This window comes from Anser anser, assembly GCF_964211835.1.
Source record: "Anser anser genome assembly, chromosome: 1".
NCBI classification, from domain to species: Eukaryota; Metazoa; Chordata; class Aves; order Anseriformes; family Anatidae; genus Anser; species Anser anser.
The window spans coordinates 148,010,012-148,033,252 of record NC_139720.1 but is presented as its reverse complement, the minus strand read 5'-3'; the positions used below and the strand labels follow the sequence as shown (position 1 = coordinate 148,033,252).

The 23,241-nt window shown below is 44.1% G+C and overlaps 1 protein-coding gene across 1 annotated transcript in view; it reads right to left on the bottom strand.

Moving 5' to 3' along the window:
• The window catches only part of GRTP1 (growth hormone regulated TBC protein 1), a 43,704-nt gene extending 24,140 nt beyond the window's left edge, over nucleotides 1-19,564 (bottom strand). The window contains exons 1-5 of the mRNA XM_083834824.1: nucleotides 19,383-19,564; nucleotides 17,826-17,977; nucleotides 11,991-12,149; nucleotides 4,423-4,547; nucleotides 1,286-1,382 (exon numbers count right to left, since the gene is read on the bottom strand). Coding sequence (XP_083690950.1) covers nucleotides 1,286-1,382; nucleotides 4,423-4,547; nucleotides 11,991-12,149; nucleotides 17,826-17,977; nucleotides 19,383-19,420 — 571 coding nt within the window. The 5' untranslated portion in view covers nucleotides 19,421-19,564. The remainder of the gene's footprint in view (nucleotides 1-1,285; nucleotides 1,383-4,422; nucleotides 4,548-11,990; nucleotides 12,150-17,825; nucleotides 17,978-19,382) is intronic.
• Nucleotides 19,565-23,241: the final 3,677 nt, after the last annotated feature.

The window sequence follows — 23,241 nt, the reverse complement described above, 5'->3', positions numbered from 1 at the left end:
TAATTCTTGCAGTTGGTCAAAAGCATTAAAAAACTCCCTCAGCTCTTTATTTTTCTTAGAGTCTTTCCCTTCTCTTCAAAAGGGAAGAAAAATGTTTTTTTAAAAATCTTAAACCAGACCAGAAGGAAGCAGAAATACAAGTATCAACCTTGATGCCTTTGACCAGCACTTAGCTGACGCTGTAATATTGTAGTCAGCCTCCAGCCATTTGGGATAAACATCTGTTCAAAAGCAAAACTCGGCCAAGAGCAAATTTCACAGCCTCCTTACAGAAAAATGAGTCTCTTCTGTTCTGAATATGACACACATGGAGCGTGTAGCTGTAAGTCAGTCCCATGCACAATGCTCATGGGAATTCACGATGAAGCCATTCTTCCTCTAGAATTAAATCCCAAGGAAGAACATTCCCAAATATATTTCACAGGATTATAAATCATAGCTGTGCCTGATGTTTGCTTCTGGTTTTGAACTACTCCACATACGGTGAGATTCAGTTTAACATGAGGCAAAATTCTGTGTGAAAGCTCCTGCTGCAAGCCCAGGCAAGGAAAGTTTAGGGAGGTACTGAGCCGACCAGATGTAAACGCTATCTGCACTGTAGGGTGCACTGAATTTCCCTAAAGACTACTGACCAACCTGCCTAGATCACAATCGATTATAAGAGCTGTGAAGGGAACTTCGCATACAGCCACAGGCAGGAACTTTGACGTTTGCCTGCTCTGCTGCAGTATCAGTGTGTGGAAATGCCCAAGGCACACCCGCTCAGAGGGTCCCCATGCCTAGCAGAAGCCCACTCCACCTTGCCAGCTGTCTCTGAAGAAAGCTCATGCTGCCTCCTGCCAAGCCACCGGGAAGTGTTGCTGCAGGCTCACTGCTCAGTCTGTGTGCATCTCCCACCTTTGCTCTGTGATCACTGCTTCATCTGTGCCTCATATCACATTCCTGCAAACAGAAAGGCCAAATCCCAGACACCTTGAGTTCTGTTCCCCAGCTTCACACTGGCGTAGGAAGACACCTACCTAACAGGTACAAGTAGGGAGTGAGAAATAAGACTGCAAATTACCATACAAGTAAACCACTCCATCAAGACTAAATTGTAACTGCAGAAAAGACAAGTTTTGCCTGTGTGTAGTTGGCTTTGTCCTGTGCTTCCACGACCTTAAAGTCTTCAGTCCATGCAAACCCATTTTAACACCTGAACACTCTAAAAATGGACAAAAACGCAAAGATAAAGTAAAAGCCAAGCTCCAGCATACAGAACAAACTGTTCAAGTTTTTACCATACCAGGCAATATTCTTCCAATAAGAGCATCTAGCAACCAAAAGGACTCCTCTTCATTCTTTGTAATAAGAATCAGGTATCCAGCTATGAAATTCATGCCCTGAAAAAGAAAGAAGAATTTTAAGATGCGTACTCTTACCTTAAGAGTTTCTAGTTCATTTGTTTTGACTAAAGGCTAAGTTACCGCAGTTTACAAAGGGGACGTATCAAGTAAAGTCCAGTAATAAAGGCCACTGTTTGAGTAAGCTGTTAAACCCGCAAGATGACAGCTAGTGAGAATTATTAACAAAGCTCAAGGAGAGAAAATTAAAAGAAACAGCTTAGTAGTCTATAATTTACTTTAAATTTTCCCTTTTTAAAAAATCACAAAGCAATGTCCTAGTGTAACTATTGACTGTTCTGACCAGAACCAAAGCATAGCTGATTTGGATGTGCAATGCAAACATAACACACCTGCAGGTGGGCCACGCAGCTGCAGAAGGAGAAAGCCTGATCCAAACGCTCCTTTGTAAAAAGTTGCAGCTTTTATGAGCTGTTGCTGCTTAGCTCATCAAACGACTGTATACAAATCATTTGTTTCCATTAGTACCTCCAGTACTGCCCATGGTAGGCAATGGCTCTGGCCACTGCAGCTCCTGCCTTTCAATGTAAAAAGGAAGGGGAACAACAGGAAGGAGCGAGGGGGAGCTACCAAAAAATTATGAAAACTAGTCAGCCCATATCTGGCCTATTCTGACTGCATAGAGAACACACAGGTTGTGAACTGGTATTCCGCATAAACATACTGCCTCAGCCACTTTTTTTTGTATCCACCATAATATCACTAAGTTATGGCAGTATTACTAATTTACATGCATGGTAGTTCACTTTCTTGGATTCCTCATCTTGAAAACAAACAAAAAAAACCATTTAAGTGTATCTTTTCTATTGTAAACCAGACGACAACTGCAATACCACAGCAAGCACACCAGCATGACAATTTACAAAAGGTGTCTCTGAAAACGTTCCTAAGCTAACAGGAAATTATCTTTAAATATTTACAGGCTATGAAAGCTGGTGTTGGTTACATTGCCGCCTTCAGTTTCATCCCTTTATTTGGCCTTCTCCCTGTTCTCTCCCCTTCCACGCTTGACTTCTCCAGCACTGGCTATGGGCACAGGCAGCAGCGCTGTCTCTCGGTCTCCTGAGTGCTGCCAGCCACAGCTCTGAAAAGATGACGGCCACCAAGAAGGCCCTTCACAGCCTCTGGAAGCCAGAAGTTCCTATCTCAGCTGAAATCTCATTTCTCGCATTCAGCAGATTTGACTCGCCTGCCCCACCACACAAGGCCTTGCAACGCTCCCACAACACGGAAATATTAGGACATGGCATCTTCCCCAGGGCTTCATTTTCAAGCTTCGAGTCACTCAGCACTTGTTACTCAGACGGCTTGGACAGACCTTGCGTGGCCTTACACGGTGCTCGCCCTTCTAGCCAGGGAGGCAACGATTTGTTTCGAGGCTGACAGCTCAGTAACTTGTCGCCATAGATAGATGCAGAGACTGCTTGGCATTTAACATGGCATACACAGGAAAATACTCTTAAGCATAAATTCACAGGACTCTTGATTTTAGGCAATGCCATGGCCTTGTCACAGCATGACCATGCAAAGCCCAATACGCTCCCAAATAGGGGGCTAAACATCAGCACATACTACAAATCCAGTAGGATTATGAAAATGCCTGCTGAAGAGTCTTCAGATGGCAAAAAGAACTTTGCAAAATACTAAAGTTCTCTCTTTTTTTTTTTTACTTCGATTTTTCTACTGTTTACAGCGTCTTTCCTATTGTGCAGTAGGCATCACAATATCAATCTGGATGAAGTCTGCTGCTTCACTAGTAGAAAACATCCATTCCTGAAACATTCCCTGATTTACAACGTGCCTTGGAAAGCAGATGCTGCTGGCCTTTGGTTTATGTTCTAATTATTTAGCCAGAAAAAGTAACATTCATCCTGTGAGGACACCAGAGGTGAGGAGAAAGGAGAAAAACTAACTAAATAAATCACTTTTTTTAAAGTCACCTTTCATCTCTAATGTTCATAATGCCAAGTGCAAAGATTAGCACACTGATTCAACAATATACCAAAACTTTCCAATAACAATTGGACATCTATTTTGTTTAGAAGCCAGCATGGTTTAGAAGGGGTACATTTCTGTGGGTATAACTACCTTGATATAGGGGCCTGACCCTTGCAAAACAGACTATTCAGTTCTATTCCTTCTATTATTCTTAAAACTTTAAACATCGTATCTTAATAAATTTATAATACTGAGAACAACAAAATGGAAAAATCAGGCATCTTTTACTCCTGTTTCAAATCTCTGCACTACAACTGGTTAGTATACACAAAAATAATGTTTTAGTGACTTTGGTCTAGCTTTAAGCCTCTCTAAGTCTCCTACTTTCCAGACTTCAGTAAATATAATTCATAATCATCTAAACTTTGGAACAATTGTTATGTACTGTACCAACTTCCTCAACTAGCATGAGACATAGCTTAGCACTTGCATCTTTAGTGAAGAAAGGGAAGACTTTATAAGTGGAATTAAAACAAATTTTCTTCCTACTTGCCTGTCTATACTTGGAGACAGCACCAAATAAATGCTACCATTTCCCTCTACCCAATTATCCAAAATCCTAGATGATAGATCACATGAGCACATGAGTTTGAAAAACGTTCCAGTGAAAACAAAGACAACTGAGATCTCATGATGACTCCTACACACCAAGGACTGTTCCAGGGAAGACGGCAGGAGGGAGGAAGAGGGAAAGACAAGCTCTCTTTTTCCTCCTGTCCAAAGCAGCTAATCTTGATGCAACTACGTGTAATGAAACACTTGTTCTGCACTTAATGAATCAAACCAAATACAGCCTAAGTAGCTACAAAAAGACCCTGGGGAAACTCACAAGGATACTTGAACTTGCTTGAAGTGATTAATTTTTTTCTCTCCCAGGGCCATTTTAAAAACAGAAATTGCTTGTGGACCTGCTTCTGAAAGCGCACGTTCAAACGGACAAAACCAATTACCATTGGTGAAATGCAGCATTGTTTAGAAACAAACAAACGGGGGAAAAAAACACAAAACAATGACTACATACCTGACAATATCCTACTGCTTTATTGTGGTGCCCGTATGCTACCAATACATTGTAGAGCGTGTGCTGCAGGCAGGGATCAGCCGTTCTGCGGAATTTTATGTTATCTGGAAATGTTCTATTCATGTCTAGACAAAAGGGAGAAAAATGATCAAAATTAGGAGCTGTTCCCTCCTTGGCTTTCAAAGCAGACTTTTACAGCCTTCCTGAAGCACAACTGAAACCTCATTAAACTGTAGTTTTGGTGGATGAATTTTAACAAGAACCAGCTTTACCTCTGTTTTGGCTAAAAGAGCATCTACACTTGAGGATAATCCATTCCTAGAAAGACTAATCCTATTAGGGTACAGAAAACAATTTAAAGCAGGACTAAAGAAATTCTCGTGCAGAATGGACTCAAGGTCTGGCTGCAAAAGCTTAAATGAAAGCAAACCACTCATTTAGACCAACAAAGAGAACTCATACCAAATTTATCTAGCAGAGCGGCCTGAAATGAGCTGCACCTCTAGGAAAACATTCTCATAACAAATCCAATGATCTTTCGGTTGACTTATCATTCAGGGAGCTTCAACCAAACAGTCCCAAACAACTAAAAAAAATAATCTTGGTCCTCCAACTGAGCACGTCTACCTGAAATCACTGTATTTTTTTTTCCCTGTGATGGGACCATTGGACAACCTGTTCCTTCCTTTGTGCAAGATCACCAAGAAGGAGATTGATTTGTCAACAGTGCACATGGCACAGGCTCAGCTCAATGCTAAACCAAGGAAGGACTGTGCAATTACTGACACTTCAAAACTTTCATTTCTTCTGGACCAAATGCGAATAACAGGACTCATCTCTCTTTACAAAGGCCTAAAAAGTAGGCATGCAGGTTTGAGCTAGTCACCCAAAACTCCCTTTGGTTGTTGGAAAGAAAGAGGCAGAGTTAATTTCTAGCTTGCTTCACTCTGTAAAGAAGGAAGCCAAGGTTACTAGTCCACTTGCACGTCTGACTTTTAGAAGTCCAAGTCAGGGGAAAAAAAAATTGTTTTAAAAGTAACATTACTTTGAAGATTTTCAAACCTTGAGACATTAATAAAACAAGTTATTTTAGTTAGCTTTAACAAAAACAAAGAAAAAGTGAATTACAGTAAACAAAACAACAACAAAAAAATCCGTTAACAGTATTACTGTACAGATATTTATGTCCTAGAGTTATCAGATCCTATCAGCTTTTCCTGAATACTGCAAGAAGTCTACTACGGCTTTGACACAAACTTGAGCTGTAAGCAACCAAAGGAAGAAAGTCGCCCAAAATTATGATTAGTTTCATGGAAATCACAAGCATTAAAAAAATTTTACGTTAATCACTATTTCTTCCTTTTAAAGTCAATAAATCATTTACAGAAACAGGAGGGTTGGAAAATATTTCACCTCACCGCTCATGTGACTTGAAAGAAAAGCTCAAGGAAAAAGATAATTTTTAAAAGGACTTGAGTAACAGCCAGGCTAACTAAGGATACAGTTGCAGGAACAATGGGATAACTAAGTGCTGTCTTTCCTCTTGGTAGGAAGAGCAGCATTGTATTTGCATAATCGGAATAATTTCTTGTTTATTGAAGTATAGGCTGGGCTCCACAAAAAAAAAAAAAAAAAGAGGAATGCTGACATTTCAGCAGTGGCTCTTCCCCCCAAGCTGCGCAGAATAAGGGCAAGAGGGGAAGAGGAGAAGTCCCCTACACACGGAGCAGAAGCAGAACTGACCTTTAATTTCACAAACTGGGGAAGGCCTAAGGCTTAGAGCATCAGCTCCTACTTGCTTTCTCATTACAGAGCATGATTTTCGATTAAGGTTGGGAGAAACCTTTCAGTCCCACGAGCCCTCTTTTGTCAGATCATTACCGTCAGCATAGAGCAGCAAGAGCAGGCAGTCCTCCTTCCTCCCCTCTCCACTCTCCCCTTCTGCTCCCACCTGCACATTTTCCCCCCTCCTACAGCTCTGAGGCTCCTCCAAGCACAAGCCGAGCAGCGCCAGCCCACTCGCCAAGCTCGCACGAGCCAATGTGTTTTGCTGTTTTATCGGACTTGTGCCAGAGATGCCTGAAAGCAAACGGCAGAGGCAGATGAAGACAGATGTACCTGACTTGAGCACTGACCCCACTTTACTACAGCTGTCACAACAGGGATGGCTGAACACCTCCTTCTCCCCATCCACACTTCAGAGCTGACCTGCTCTCCACTCACCTACCTCCTTCTGTTAGAACAGATGTTAGCGGCCAAAGGAACACAACCTCAAGCTACTCCAGTTTGGGAGAAAGAAGATCACCAGAATGGACTGAGCAGCGAAATCAAAGTTAGTGCTTTTTACTGCTAGATAAACCCCAAAACCATGACAATCTTGTGTGCAGACCTGCTGACTAGATCCAAGCTATGCACAGGAGCATGGGGCCAGGAGGAAGGCCACAGAGAAAAGACTAGCTGTTTCTTTGCAGTACACTCAGATTAAATCCCAAAAGCTTTTTATTTCAGATGATCTTTCAGTACTGGGAGGTGGCGGTGTTATGCTGCTGTGAAACACAAAACCAACAGCTTTCCTCTCCTGTTGATTTATCTCTGTGCAGCAAGCATGAGAAGACCGTTGGCTTGCTTCTTTCCTTCCAGAGGACTGCGGCATTTTCACCTCTCATTCAGCAACACAAACATAGGCAGAAATCCACATTAGACTCAGTTGTGGAAAGAGATAATCTATTTTAAAACCCTAAATTAGAAATGTAGATGCTATTTCTGGAGCAAAGAGATTTAAATGTGCACTCCATTAATGTTTTTTGCATCAGTCTTGTGCTTTTCACGTTTAGGTTCCTTCAAAAGCCAGGCGTGCCTACAAGCCAGACTTCTTCAACTTGCTACCCTACCCTTTCTGTACTTATCTTCGTATCGATGGGCCTCCCACTCCCAGACACAATGCCCGATAAATTACACAAGCATTTATTTATTTATTTATTTACATGCTATACGCCATGTGGGTAATAGCCACAAAATGGAGCACAGGAAGTTCCGCACCAATATGAGAAAGAACTTCTTCACGGTGAGGGTGACGGAGCACTGGGACAGGCTGCCCAGGGAGGCTGTGGAGTCTCCTTCTCTGGAGATATTCAAGGCCCGTCTGGACGCCTACCTGGGCAGCCTGCTCTAAGGAACCTGCTTTGGTGGGGGGGTTGGACCCGATGACCTCTTGAGGTCCCTTCCAACCCCTACACTTCTGTGATTTTGATCACACTTCTTCACTACTGTTAGTCTGTAACTTGCTTCTGTTCTGAACAGATTCCAGGCAAGTAATTTTTTTATTATTTTTTTGCCAAGTACAAAAACTCCAGTGAAACCCTAATCTCATTATTCTGGACGTCATCAATTACAATTTGAAAAAATAAAATACATAAAGGGTATTTTAAATTTGTTATAATTGGATATTCAGGACTTATCTTCAAGCTTTACTTTGTAACAATGAGAACTAGAAATTGTTCTGGAGATTTGTTTTTTTGGTTTGTTTTAAAAAGTTATGTTGAAGTTTGCTATCAACTAAGACTAGAGAAATCAAGCCTGAATCACCCAGCTTCAAGTAGTAGTTCAATAGCCTACAGCAATCAAGAAAGCAAACTGGGATAGGATTTTCTACAAAAGGAGATGATAATACCACTGCATGGAATTCAGAAGCATCCTGTATCTTGGTTATTGCATAAATCCCAGTCCCTTTCACATCCAAAAGGTGATACCAGAATTGGAGAGAACACAGAAGAGAATGACAACAATCACAGGAATGAAATGGCTACCATACGCAGAAAGGCAAGAAGGATTAAAGCTCTTTAGTCTGGAGGGATATGCTTATGAGTGAGGCAGCACAATGATCTGCAAAATCACGAGCAAGTTGAAGGAGATGAAAAAGGAGCAACACCATGTTTTTGGTGATTTTTTTCCCCCTATCCAGTGCTATTAACTACAAACATGACATGACTCAGGAAGTCCCCCAATCCACAGATAACTGGACACTAGGTAAAATATTCTGAGGAAGTATCACCATGAACTTTCCTTCTCCAGTTCTTCCTTTAACTGTTTTGGCAGACAGACAAGGAGACGAGGTAGCAGTTGGGCACCACCTGATTAACTTCTCTAACACAGAGCCCAAAGAGCTGACACTGCTCTTCCACATGGCTAAATGCCATGAAAAGCTCATGAGAACGTTCCCAACCTCCACGAATAGGTCAACCCGCCTTCAGAGAAACTTATTCGTGCTCTGAGAGTAAAATGTTCACTGTCTGAAGTGTAGAGTCGATTTTATAGTTGGCTATTGTCTGAATTACAGTTCTGAACCTATTACGAATGATCCCACAACTGCTACCCGGCCCACACAGCTAGGCCCTCAGGCCAGCGGTCATGAGGTGCTGCACAGGCCGTGGGGACTCTCAGATATCAGACCCCAAGTTTGTCACCAATATAGCTCCCCCTCATGAAATGCTGTAGTGGGTTTACGTGGCAAGGTTTTGGTAGCAGGGGGCCATAGAGGTGGCTTCTGTGAGAAGGATCTAGAAGCTGCCCCATGTTAGGTAAGGGCCCCGCTGCTGACCAGAGCCAAGCCAGTAAGCGATGTTGTTTGCGCCTCTGTGAGAGCAGATTTAAAAAAGGGAAAAAAATAAAAAAGTGAAAACATGGATATTAGCTGCATGTGTACACGGGAAGACTTGCACACACTACATACTTACCTGAAAATGGCCTGGTTGAAGGGGGACTTACTGCAAAGAAGCTACATTAACTTAACGCCCAGGCCTTTTTGTAGCCTGCAGGTAGGCTTTGTGTCAGGAGGACAGCCACATCTACTGGGACAACACCACTTGTCCAACTGAACTTTACTACAACAGTGCATGAACAACAAAGCTCAGTAGAAACATATTCCCTTCTAAATATGTACGTAAACTAAACTATGAAAATTGCCATCAACTTTCAGAGACCTGCATTCCTTAGGTTTTTATTTTTATGTTTAAAGTAAGAAGTCTTCTCTCCCACGTTTCTCTTCAAAAATAAAACCCAAAAGTGTTCCAAAAGCAAGTGTCATAAAACAAAATCAGCAATAAAGCCCATCAATTAAGAAACAACAAGATGAAGAAGAAATCATTCAAAGGATAGTTTAGATTTATTGTTATTACTAATCAGATTTTTCTTTAAAATTAGACCATTTCTCTGTACAGTCCACCTGCATTTTTTAATTTAGTTACATCCCATTGAAGACATATCCATATTGAAAATAAGTTCTAAATGGAAACAAAAATTTTTTGGAGCTTCTGGGCATGTAAAAGAAACAGGTAACTGGCTCTTAAATATTTTACAAGGGATTTTGAAGTCTTAAGTTGGCCTTGCCCTCCTGTCCCTCTCATTGAAAAAAAAAAAAAGCACAGTTGCTATTCTCTTGCTTTTAAAGTGCAGCATTGTGTTGGGCTATTACTCTACAGCCGGGATATATGATTAAATACAGCAAAATTGTCTGAAAATGCAGACCCAAGAAGTGCATGGCAGCAAGATTCCACATCCTAATTTAGTTTACTGTTAAAAACAACTGCTATGATGGGAAAACAACACAAGCAGAAATGAACTCAGACAACAATTTACACTAAAACAGTCCTCAGCTGAAGCTCATGATAAAATTTGTACAGTCAAGAGGGGCATTAAGTTCATTAACATAAAATTTCCATTCATCTTAAATACTTTTCTCCTAACCCTCATATGTTTATATCATTGCTTCCTTTCTGAATGGAAATCTATCACTCTCAAAGTCTGAGGTCCTCTTCGTACTTTTTTCCCATCCAACCCATTTTTCTTGCATCCCTTTCCCTCACTTGCTCCTTGTTGATTTTCTCTTCTGCAGTTTACCTATCCATGCAGTCGCTCTTCCAAAAGTTTAGTTCCTCAGTAATTCAAAAGTAGATCTTTAGCTTCTGACATTATTTTTCCTCCCCCGCGGAAATATTTTAATTCATTGTATAACCAGTGTGAAAAGCTTCCTGCTGTCATGCTATGACCACTTGTGCTATGGTCTAGTTTCAGAAAAGAAATTGCTTGCATCTCCCACTTGCAGCAACTATAGAGCAACTTTGCTCTGAATTTTGCACTGAATACACTTTGCTCCTTCTCCAGGCTCTTAGTAAGGATGGCTACAGAAACTCAACTTAGTTCCCTCTGTATAGATAAAGTTAGAGCTCTGCTGTGTCTATCCCTAGGCGGGATATGAACCTGGAGATTTGTGGTTAGTCTTCATTTGCAGGAACATGAGAGATTATGTTCCAAAATGCCTTACTAAGGCGTGTAGTCTCAAAAGCCCACGGTGCTGCTGTGGAAGGGGAACTTGGCATAAAACAAAAGGAGTTCTAATGATTATCCAACTTCAACTAAAATCAGTAAAATCCCAGCTTTAACTACCTGGCTTTTTTAAGATGGAAAAAGAAAACAGCAACCACACCTGCCATTCTTACGTAACAGCCTCAGCATCGTGCTTGTCCAAAGCACAGTCCTACCTCTCAACTCAGCAAGCGGGCAATCCAGGCAGTAACAGCTTCTCCGCAAAAACTCTGCTGCAGCAGGTTGAAAAATGTGGGGACGAATACCAGTTACATTGAACTTTTACTTACTTGTCCCGTCCCTCCCATCCCTGCCTCTTTCAGACACCCAGAGGGCCAGTGCAAGGTCGGGGTGGTCTAACACCTTGTCACCCATTTTTGGCCACTAGTCAATGTACAAAGAGTATAAGAAACTGGACTAGTAGGAGAGTGCTATTTACCATCCTACTCTTCCCTTCTTTCAAGGATTTACATTTAGTGATTTCATGCATCAGGGGGTACATCCATACTGCTGTAACAGTCCTGAGCAGATTTCTCCACCCCTCAGTTTGTCAAATTCCTTTTTGAACCAGTTCATGGTTTTGACCTCAGCAGCACCCTCCAGCAACAAGCACCACAATTCAGTGATGTGCTCTTCTAAATCCACAGCATGGCAAAGTTCATTCAGTGTCCTTAGCTCTTGTTAGACAAATTGCTTCAGTTAACAATTGTTCCCCATTCACCCTCTCTACACCCCTTATAATTCATTTAGGTCTATCAGCAACTTTTTCCTTAGCAATCTTTTTCCTCGAGCTGAGATGCAAGCGTAATTCATCTGCCTTACACAGACGCTGTTCCACAACTTCAACCATCTCTGCTGCTCTTCCAGGTCCTTTTGGGACAGAAATAAGGAGAAACAGATGCAAAGGCAGGTCTCACAGTACAAAGTTAGAACTCATCATTCACCTAGGAGATGACATAACAACGCCTTCTAGTTTGTTCTCTGTTCCTTTCCAAAAAAATTCTAATCTTCCTTATGTTTTTGACCACACGAAGAACCTGGAAAGATCTGTGCTGTTAAAGAGCTTATGGCTAATCTAATTTACATGCTAATTCAGCGCTTAAACCACTACTACAGAAACCCAAGTCTTCCATGACATAACTTGACCTCTAACAATTTAAGGATATAGGACAGTAGATAAACACAGTTTTAATTATCAGGACAATAACCTGTTTTGATTGCTTCGACCAGCTTGTCATTCTTCTCTCCTTCGAGCAGCCTGTGGTAGTATCCAGGGTTTTGCTCCATGTTGGTTTGGGCCCCACTCACGATCATCCAGATCAACGCACGGTGTTCATTGGGGATGCCTTTTCTGATGTATCTCTTCACTGCAAAACAAGAAGTTTTTGTTTGTTAGATTGCTTTGAAAACATCTCCAGCTACGTTTTTCTTTTGGAATGAGCAACAGAAAGTTGATAAGTCACAGGACAACTCTTGACTAGAGATTATTAGGCTTTCTCCCCTATACCACCACTTAGGATAAGCATTTTCTTCTCAGCTACACAGTTTATTTTTGATTCTTGCCTAAATACTTGCCACTCAAACGCCCCAGGCTGATCTCCAGACCCATGCTTTTCTCAGTCCTCTGTTGCCTCATTAGGATTTTGAATCCTTCCCACTTTCTGACTGGAGATACGAACACCAAAAAGCTTATCCTTGATCTTTGTCCTTTATCATTCAGACAAGCATTAACTTTTTTCTTTCCCTAACGGCCTCTGACGCGTTACCACTGTTTGCTTGATTATGCTCTAGCATAAATGGCTCTGTTAACCTAACACTGGGATTTCAGCTTAGCACCTAACCACTGAAACCATAGCAGGCACAGAAGTATGAAATACGTGGCTACTGTCTAAACTCATTTAGAAGGGATGGAAATGTGAGAGGGCAGCAGATGATTTGTCCCAGAATAACTGGGGAAATCTTTTCAGATCTAAAATAGCTGTTATCTCCTGCATCCTCGTCTTATTTTTTTTTTTTAAGCAGATGATTCAGTGTGAATAACTAGGATGCAAGATTGCAGGAAGAAGCATCAGGCTAATAACAGCCAAAGCAGCTTCCTCCTGGGAATGGAATGAAAGATGTTAATAAGGGAACCAATGCTGCTCATCGGTACATAATCCTACATCAGCATTACCCCTTCTGACCCCAAAAAGACAGCCGAACTTCTGCTTTTTTCCAGAGAGAAGAAACTGACAAAGGAATCAGACATTTACTACTGAATGAACGACAATTAAAGCACCAGCTTCTCTTCTCCGAATTCAATGGGACTCGAATGAGAGTGGGGAATTCTTGGTAGTTGCACAAAATATCATTACCTAACCTGGTTTTATCCAGTTACATAGGTCTGTAACTCATGATAAATGGTGTCTGAATTAAAGGTCTTAAAAACAGCAGAGCAAAACGAGTTTACAGCAACTCAGCCAGCGACCTTCTACATGCCTCGTTTCCTCCTCTTTTTAGCTGCCTATCCTTTAGGAGCCAAAACTGCTTTCCCAATGTCAACGGAGAGATCTGTGCATCTCTAATGGGCATTCCACCCACCTAAAATCTGGCACTTTCTCTCAAAAAAAAAATGTTCCTACCCTTCACATTTGCAATAAGCACCTGGCCTTCAGGGTACAGTTCTTATTTAGCGTTCCCATGAGGATTTATACTATGGGTAATGGCCTCTCTTGTTCCAGCTGTAAAGTAACTTTAACTGCAACCTTTTTCTAGACAGACTGGAAATAATTCACTCGTTTCTGTTTGATAATCCCCACTTCATCTTTTTTTTTTTTTTTTTTTTTTTTTTTTTTACAAGATTTTGAACTCTGATGCTCAATAAATCCTATAGATGGGCACAGCAAGCACAGGAATGCAGCTAAGGAAGCAGCCCCATTTCAGCCAGCGCGAAGACATGTTCAGATGAGCCCGCAAATGCTCCTAGAAGCACACACACTGGGTAAAATCACCGGATTATCATATTTTAACACACAAATTGGGATGATATTTTTTTTTTCCTGGAAAAACTATCAATTCTGAAAGCACAGCCAGCAACCACATCCAACAACAATACGCATTGAATTCACAGAAGTGGGGACAGGCCTTTGACATTGGCACAAGGGGAAAGCAGCCCTGCAGCGCCCAGTACACTCATTATTCCTCAGTGTCATCATTCACATGACAATGGACAGCCAGAGGCTCGTATTGCCCCGAGCGCTTCCACATTATCTTCAGGAAATAGAAAGCCCACAACGACATCCCACACAGCAGAATATCCTCCCACTGTCATATTTAAGAAGCTTTCACAGATGAAGCCGGATTGTGCATGTGTCTTCAATCACACGTCCGCACCCGACTGTAAACCACCGGCTTGATCTCAGAAGCAGCACTGCTGAAAACCACCGAGCCCTCAGCACCTGCACCCAGATGCTCTCCCATAGCATGCAACAGTCTAAGTTTTGGAGCGTGTGATAAAGAAATATCTTTACATCAAAATTTTGCCTCTGTTCATAGACGAAACACGAAACATCAGTTTTTAAGCAAATTGTTTAACACAGGATATGGTAATTCTTGAGGTTTTTACCTCAAGTTAAAGTTGTATTCACCTTTTCCCCTTCCCCTTAATGTTGTTTCACTCTACACCATGGACAGACCAAGTTATGCAGGAAAACACCATGTAAAAACAAAAATTATCCTGCCTAAAATATTAGAAGAGTGTGGTTTTGACAAACATCTGCACGTAACAATTACGATTAAATGCTGAGGAAAGTAACTCGGACCCTGGAAAAAACTCTACGGCAGAGCTGAAAGCAGCATACCAACAAAGAACTGAAGGTTTTGTTTTATGCGTACATCACAGAAGAAACAAAACAGACCTGTGCTGTAAACATTCAAGTTACTGTCAGACGTACAAACTGACTTCCCAAGATGCTCCTTCCTTCCTCCAACATCTGGGCAGGAACAGATGTGCTCCTGCGACAACCACTTTCACCTTTCACTGGATTTTACCAGCCTCAAAGACCAGAAAGTGCCTTCTGCTGCCCAACATTTTGACTAATCCACTTGCAGCCCAATTCTCTTACACAGCACACTTTTGGTCAGAGTTAAGCTCCTTTGGGTAATTATGTCAGTTTGTTGCCTGCCTGTGGTTGTCTGCCTGCCTGCCTACTGTCCCAATAAAGACAGCGGCCAAGCGGATGAAAGCAATAATTCTATCTTCTTTGTTACTGAGATCCTGTGAAAGAGAGGAGGTAAGCGACCAAACGCCAACTGGAACTTCTCATGTGCAGAGGAGACAGCATTGATAACAACGGCAGAAAGGGAAACACAACACCACAAAATAGCACAAAGGAAGAGACTGGAGAACGAGCAAAAGGAACTATCAGCCAAAACTCCCATGACCTGCCCTGCCGGAAGGCTCTGACCCAGAAAAACAGGATACACTGCTTAATTACCCTTGTTAAAATGTAGCCTAATTAGTTTTCTTTACAGTAGACCAGAATTACATACGTCCATACCGCACATGGGCATGAGGCTAACGTGAGCAGCACGTGAACACGCCACATTTCCAAACTGGAAAATTAGCACAAGTCATCACTTCTTCCTGGCCAGCTGGGCCGGAGCGCTGAGCTCCTCTACGTGTGGAGACAAGTGGGTGTGGAGCCGCAGAGATGTCACACGTACAGCACCTCTCCCCCAGCTAGACACAACAGGGCACCTTTCAAAAAGGCCCCAGCAGAACTCAAACGGGTAGGGGTTTGCAGATACACCTGTTGGGTTTAGGGGAAAAAGCAGCAAATCAAGCATTTCTCAGTTCTAGCTTGTGGTTGACCTGCAGCCGAGGGAAAGTCGATCAGAACCAGAGGTTTGAGCTCCAGAGCAAGGAAGCCAGGTGCTGGAGTGCCTTACCAGGCAGCGAGCACCCCACAAAGCAGACCTTCTGCTCCCCAAGGGCCTGCAGGGTCATCTTGTAGGATAAAGCACACACCGAAGCAACTGCTTAGGTAATTAATTCTGTGCTTCACAGAACTGACAGGCTTCAGTCTGAATCCTGGTATCAGAGGGGAAGTATTTCAGTCAGTAGTTGTACAGGTTCATCTGCTGCTCTCCTCCGCTGAGGTATCAGCTGATGATGGTGAGGGCGGCTTATTGTAACAACTTCAAATTTACACTCAGACTGCACTTCCTCAACGCTACTTACCCCAGTCGCTCTCCTTATAATTACACATTATATATTACACAGATACATGAGAATGCAGATTTGAGTACCTTTAGCAAAAATTAGCATCAAAGATGATACACCAGCCTGCAAGGGCTTGCTACAGCCAAAGCTGTTGCCTGCATCCACTCAGTGGATCTACGTTATCCCATTTTTCACAAACCGCAGCAGGCTTTTTAAAAATACAACACATTAGCCTGTTTGGGAAGATAAACATGACATAAATGGTTGTTATCATTATGTGTCTAGAGGGACAGCACCACTATTGGTACTGAAGCTTAGTGGACAAGCTGAGAGAATTAGTCAAAGTTTCGCCTCTGAAATACGACCAAAGGCATTCACACTGCTCTGTCACAGGAACGTTCTGCGTCTGTGAGGCTGGAACAGGCTACACAAGAGCAGAGAGATGTGAGCAGCTTGCACAAATTACTAAAGGTTTCACCCGTCACAGTTCACCCATTTTAAGAAAATAAGAAGATGAATTAAAACCCAAGATTATTTTTTTCCACAACTAGAACACTAAATTCTGCAGAAACTCAAAATCCTCAGAATACTGCAAATAACTCAGAATCCTTAGAATACTACAAAATAACTCAGAATACTGGAGATTACTACTATATTAAAAATGAACACCCTAAAAAAATCTTCTTTATCTTTGAAAGAACAGTAAGAAGGTATCAGTAGTTACTTTCTAGTTAGCAGCATATGATCTAGCAACTGTAGCTCAAACCTACATTTTCTGGTGTTCCTCAGCCTCAAAACTGACATCCTTGCACTAAATACACTGTTCCACTTTAAATGTCTCGCTTGTTATCGTTCCATTCCTGATGCCAAGGGGAAAAAAAACAGCCAGAATCAGCACTCAAAGTCCGTACCTGAAGCAGAGCTTTGAACATTCAGCTACGTTACAGCCAGTGCATTAACTTCTGGTTTGTTTTACTCACTTTTTCTTTAACATAGAGAACTCCAAAAGGTTTCCTAAAAGAAAGCAACCTGAATAACGTAATTGAGAGCAAAGGGAAAAAATTGATGCCTATATGGAAAAACAACCAACCCAAAGAAGGGGGGGGGGGGGGGGGGGGACACACCTTCAGACTCACAACACCCCGTCCCCTTCTGATTCCCTCCATGTATTTATTTCTCCCTATCATCTCTCTTGTAAGATGAAGAAAATCTCTAGTAATGTTTCCTTTTTGAACTGGCCATAAACTGTTCCATCAGCATGTTCTCCAATGCTGCGTTAGCTCCCGCATTAATTTTTGCTTTGTTCAATCTGTAAGGCGCTTAGTTTTAGCTCTCCATACACACCCTTCTAGCAGCGAGGTGAACATCGTTTTACAAAAGGAGGATAAAATGAACTAGAAAATTTCAGCGATCTAAAAACCGCCAAGGAGTCAATACCCACTCTGCTGGTAGAGACCTAACGTCCCCATCCCGGGGCTTCCAGACAATGCCTTCTGCATCATCACACGTCTTTTCAGAGAGAGCACAGAGCAGAATGCAATGTAACAAACAGCTGTACACCAGCATCTGGAAGTGCCAGTGGCCATAATCTCTGGGTTACAGATGTAATAAGATATTACAGTGTATGCCAAAGAAGGATTACTCCTTTGTAAGCTGTAAATCAAATCAATGATCCCCCTAACAACAGGGCATTCGTTTACGTATTGTTACTGTTTATAATAATATTTTTCATTTGAAGGAGAAAACAGTATTCAACATTCAAAAACCCAAACCAACTGAACATAACGTATACCGGTTCCAACATAATGCTCTTTTACTTGTAAGCAAACATACAGCTCACCTTTTAAACTCTTCTGTATACTGTTTTTCCCCTTCAGGAGCTTGGACCATTTTATCGCTCTTCTAGTGAGTACCACTAGGTATCTGGAAAAGAAAGCTTCGTAGGATGCGTAATCAAAGTCATCCGGCCTTTCAAATCCATATGGATCAACCCTATAAAACAAAAAAAAAGAATTCTTGTACAACTGCTTCTACATACCTTCAAGTGAGGAAAAAAAAAAAAAGTCAATTATACTTTAAATAACTTCCAGATGCTATTTCTAAATGCAGCTCAAAACTCTCTCCTCCCAACAAACACTTTACGCAGACTGTTACACTCTGCATAGCATATCAAAGCTGCTTAAGTAAATGAATTTAAATATGCACCGTTCAGTCAGTTTTACAGATTTCACTCGTTTTAGAAGTAAAGAATTTTTAGAGCAAAGGATCTGGTGTGTGCAAAATTGACCCAAATTACCACTGCACAGAAGTCCAGGGTGCGTTTTTCTCCATAACACTGATAAACAATTAAAAAGAGAGAACTGACATTGTAGAAGCATAGCACAAAAGCTCAAATATGGACCAAACTCACTTTTCCACGCAGTTCTGCACAGAAAAATGACAACAAAAAGAGGTAGTACCATGGTACAAAGATTATTTTTTAAAGGGGTTGTTTCTGAAATACGGTCAGAAGCTGGAAATTCGGGAAAAAAAGTCATTGTGGCCAGCTACCTTCTGCATATGTAGGATCAGAAATGCTTATCTTAACATCTTCACCAGTTTTTCAGTAGGAGGTCATGTTATCTCGGGCAACGTGGAGCTGGTGGAATCACAGAATCATTAAGGCTGGAAGAGCCCTCCGAGATCACCTGGTCCAACCACCCCCCTGCCACCAATGTCACCCACTAAACCACGTCCCTGAGCACCACGTCCAACCTCTCCTTGAACACCCCCAGGGACGGAGTTTCAGAACCGCCAGCCCGACTCCATTTCGTCTCGATGCACCCAGCCACTTTTGGAAACCAGATTTGGGGCAGCTCCCCTGACCGCTTTACACCTGCTGCCGATCCGGGGATCAAACAGGCAGAAAAGTTGGCAAGAGCCTCACGGGGAAGGCTCGCATCACGCCTTCCCTTCATTCAGAGGCGGAATTTGCCCCCGGACAGGCAGTGGCACAGCCTTAGGTAAACTCAGGCTGAGGGGATCTTCCTGGAGGCGAGGCACGGGGCAGAAAGGGAAGATTTATTTACGAGGCAGGCAGGGGAAGAGGCCGCAGGACGGTGCCGGCGCCTCGCCCAGCGCACACCTGCGCCGCCGCCGGGGGTGGCCAGGTCCAAAAATTTAAAAAAATAGGAAAAAATAAGGAAAAAAAAAAAAACACAAAGCACACCACCAAAAGTGACCGTACTGCCACTGCACACGGGCAGGCGGGGAAGTTGTAAAAGCGGCGTTCCCGAGGGCTGCCCCCCGGGGAGCCGGCAGCAGGGGGCTCACCGGCCCGGGCCAGCCCGGGGGGAGCGGGCAGCCGGCCCCGGCGCCCACCGCCGAGCCGAACCGGCCGCGGTCCCTCCAGCCCTACCTGTACGCCCAGTCCCGGCCGTCCTCTCGCCCGGCCATCGGCCGTCCGCGCTCGGCCCCCTCCGGCCGGGAGCCGCCGGCGGGCTCTCCTCAGGCCGAGCAGCTCCGCCTCGGCCGCCCCATTCGGAGCTCCGGCTGCCCGGCCCGGCTCCGCCGGCTGAGGGGCGGGGGCGGCCGCCCGGACCCGCCTCCCTCCCGTGCCGGGGGCCGGGCTCTGCCCCGGCCGCCCCCATGCCAGGACGGGGGCTGCCGGGGGTCCCCGGCTCCGTGGAGACCCCCAGAGGGCGAGCGGGGCGCTGCCTGGGCAGCCCCTGTCCTGCGGAGGCCGGAGGGTCCGCCGCGGCCAGCCGCCATTTCGGGGTCCCGCGGCGGCGCCCGGTGGCTGGTTGTGGGGGAAGGTCCCTGCATGCGCCCCCCTTCCTTTGGAGTATGTGCGCTTAAGTGTCTGCAGGCATTAGTGCTTCTGATCAGGACTCGGTGCTGGAGTGGATATACCTCATTAAAAGTCAGTCTTCTTGTCTTCGGTGCACTTTATCCCACTGCAACAAACAGATGTTGATCTGGTGCTGTTTGGATGGGTGTATTTCACATTTCTGTGACTTCTTGAGAAATTGTCAAAGATCTCAGTGCAAGGGAAATGTTTCAGAGGCGGTTGTGTTAGTTTTCGAATTCACTCGGTTGGTTTGAGCTATTTTTTCCCCAACTCCTCAGGCTCTGATACAGCCTTCCATTTAACTTTATTTCCCCAAATAACTCATTGGAAGTACAGTCAGTGCTTTGTTACATTGAAATACGATTAACTTTAGTTCCTGCTGACTTAGTTTCCACCTCAAACTAACGATCTAGGGGGGCAGATCGTCGAAGACATGCGGAGTAATAATACCACAAATATTAATACCCAGAAAGGCTTCCCTATTTCCTGAACCCGCCTCTAACATTAGCATACTGCTCCTCGCCTTCTGAGGCATGGAACAAACCCCAAAACTCACACAGACTCTGCACTGTCTGGCTGCTGGCAGCATAACTCGTACCGCGCTGCAGAACAGACGGGAGAGAGGGAAATTATATTCCTGCTTGTCCTTTTTTAATCAAGTTCTGACTTTGCACCAAGCGAGCACTTGGAAAATTACAGCTCCTGCCAGAGAAACATTATCTAGTCCAGCCAGCAAGTCATAGTTGCTGAAGACAACAGATGGGATTTCGGGAGGGAGATCAACAGTTGTTCCTTCCCAGCACACTCCTCAAGAAAGCTACCTCCTCTGTGTGGGATCAAAGGCAGTCACCCACACAGCAACGTGGATGCAGTTGGGCTCCGACAACAGGGAAAAAAAACACAGAGCCTTGTACTCGTGTCATCTGCCGTCACAGGCGTGTAAAAGTTCCCCCTTGTTCAGCAAAACGCAATACTTTTCGTGAAATCCGATGGAAAATTCTGGGCAAAAGCAGGAGCGCGACCTTTCTGGCAGGGGGATGGTCCCCGGAAAATGGCTGTGCGGCGTCACGAGCACGCCGGAGTACTGGCAGGGCTGGAACCTGATTACAGAGCAGCGAGGGCAGAGCCGCCGGCGCCTCTGCCAAGCCCGCGCGCTGACACCCTGCCAGCGTTGCCTTGGCTGAGGGTGGGCAGGGGTGTGCTCCGCAGACTGCTCTGCCCAGACACTCGGCCACAGCTGCTCAGAAAACGCTTGGAGGAGCTGGGACTAGAAGGAGGAAACGCTGTCCCACCGATGGGAAAAGGGACCCTCGCCTTGCTCCCCCAAATCCCAAAGCCGCAGCACTCAGTTGTAGTTCATCTGAAAAGGGCTGGCTGTGTTGCGCATGTTCCTTCTAAAGTGGTTCCGTCAAAAATTCCCCATGAACAACAGGTTACGTCTCCGATTAATTACGGGCACACCTGCAGCACATCAAGGACAGCCTTTGTGTATGCCACGGTGCATTTTTACCGTCAGCAAGCCTTAAATGTTTTAGACAGTTCCTGTTGCTTTGATGCAAGTCTAACAGCTTTGTGGTGCGCTCTGATGTATGCTGGTTTCACAAAAAGGCTCCCATTAAACTTCAGGTAGCTCCTATGAAGAATCTTTCATCTCAGTATCATGGCTGATAATGTGAACCAGTCTCCTGTCTGGCAAGAGAATACCTTGGTTGTCCTTCACAGGGTGTCAATGCTGCTCTCTTCTGGGCAGATCATATCGCGTCTTTTTTTAAAGGCATACAAAGAAAGAAATGCATAAAATCTCAAATCTGAAAACTTCATGTGCTTCGTTTTTGCTCAGCGGGAAAGTGACTTTTTGATACCAGTGACTTTTGATCCCTACTTTAAGGGAGCTGCTGACAGGGGCAGTGGCAGTGCAGGAGGGGAGTTTTGGGACATTCAGCTCAGAGAAGCACCTTCCTGACTAGTGCCTGGCACATGGGGAATGAACCTGATGTGCCTCCCCCTGCCCCCTTGCATCCAGACCCTTATCCCTGAAATTTTTACATTATGGCAAATGCGTTTGGTAGAAATTCTCATCTCGCTGCTCGCCAGAGTAAGCCCTTAAAATAGGGACTTCCCTTTAAGGCTAGGCATTTAGCTCTGCTCACTGCAGGGCAGATAAACACAGCCGAGTAGTATTTCACGCGCTGCGGCATTCACAGCTTCACTCGCCTGTATTGCCCTTGCCCCGTATTTTAGCGAGGAACACTTCCATATTTGTGTTTGTAGAGCAGTTGTTATTAAATAGCAACACCAGCAAAATTTTCAGCCTTATCAGGAATAGTCGTAGGTAGCGTTATGCTACCCAGTCCCAGGGGCTCAAACAGCCACAGCGGTGCAGGACCAGACCTGGGAAATGGACCACATGTGCTTGGCATATCGGCAGCACTGAAACACAGTTCTGCTTCTCACATGCTACTGCCAAACCCCTTGCTGCTTTTAGGCCAGAACTGGGGGGGTCATCAACAGAAAGCCTTCAGTAACATTTGTGGAAGGAAATCCTGGAAGGAGCCACAAGGATTCTTTATCTGTCAGAGAATGGAAGAAATATATTATTTTCTGTATCATAAATGTGTCGTTTTTCTGTCCCAAGGCTCTTCTCACTGGCTGCAGGAGGTCAATGATAACAAACTGTCGGGGGGAAGCAGTGTGCGATAGGACCGAGGACATGGTGCACCTACTGTTTTTGACAGCACTGGTGAGTCTGTTTATTGAGAAGCACCTGTGAGAAACACCATTCCCAGCAAGGCCAGCAGGTCTGCTTTTCCAAATCCAGGCGAGAAGTTTAAAAAAACCCTAGCTATTCACAAAACAGTTAAAAACCCCTGTTCAGAAATAGCACAGGCGGAAGCATTGGAGGGGACATGTGAGGTTTGCCAATGCTTTGAGAGGAGATGCAAGCTCCTCTTGAGATTCACGCAGTTCAGCACAGTATTATCATAAAATACTTCAAACTTAGGGGGAGTTTGGGCCTGTAGCAAATGCTGTCAGGTATGTTCACATTAAACACATTTTACATATCTATTTGGAAGGAGCTATTTTGAGCTGTCTGCTCCTTCAGCTGCTCCTGAGAGGGGTCTTGGAGAAAGAAGTTTTGCAAGTGTCAGTTACAGCTGCATCGTGGCTGGGATCGGGAAGGTTGCTGCTATGTATTCCAGTCTGTAAGAAACAAAACTAGAGGTTTTCTCCTGAAGACATGAGTGAGACCTGCTATGCAGGGGGTATGCAAGGTAGGGCCTCTTCAGCTGGCAGGGTGGAGGGAGTGGGGAGCGGGATAGGAAGGTGATCCAGCCTGGAGGGACCCTTGGGGAGGGTCTCGTCCCTTGGAAAGAGTGCTGAGGGGAGATCATGAGTTCACCTTGAGCAGAGCAGGGAAACCCCATGT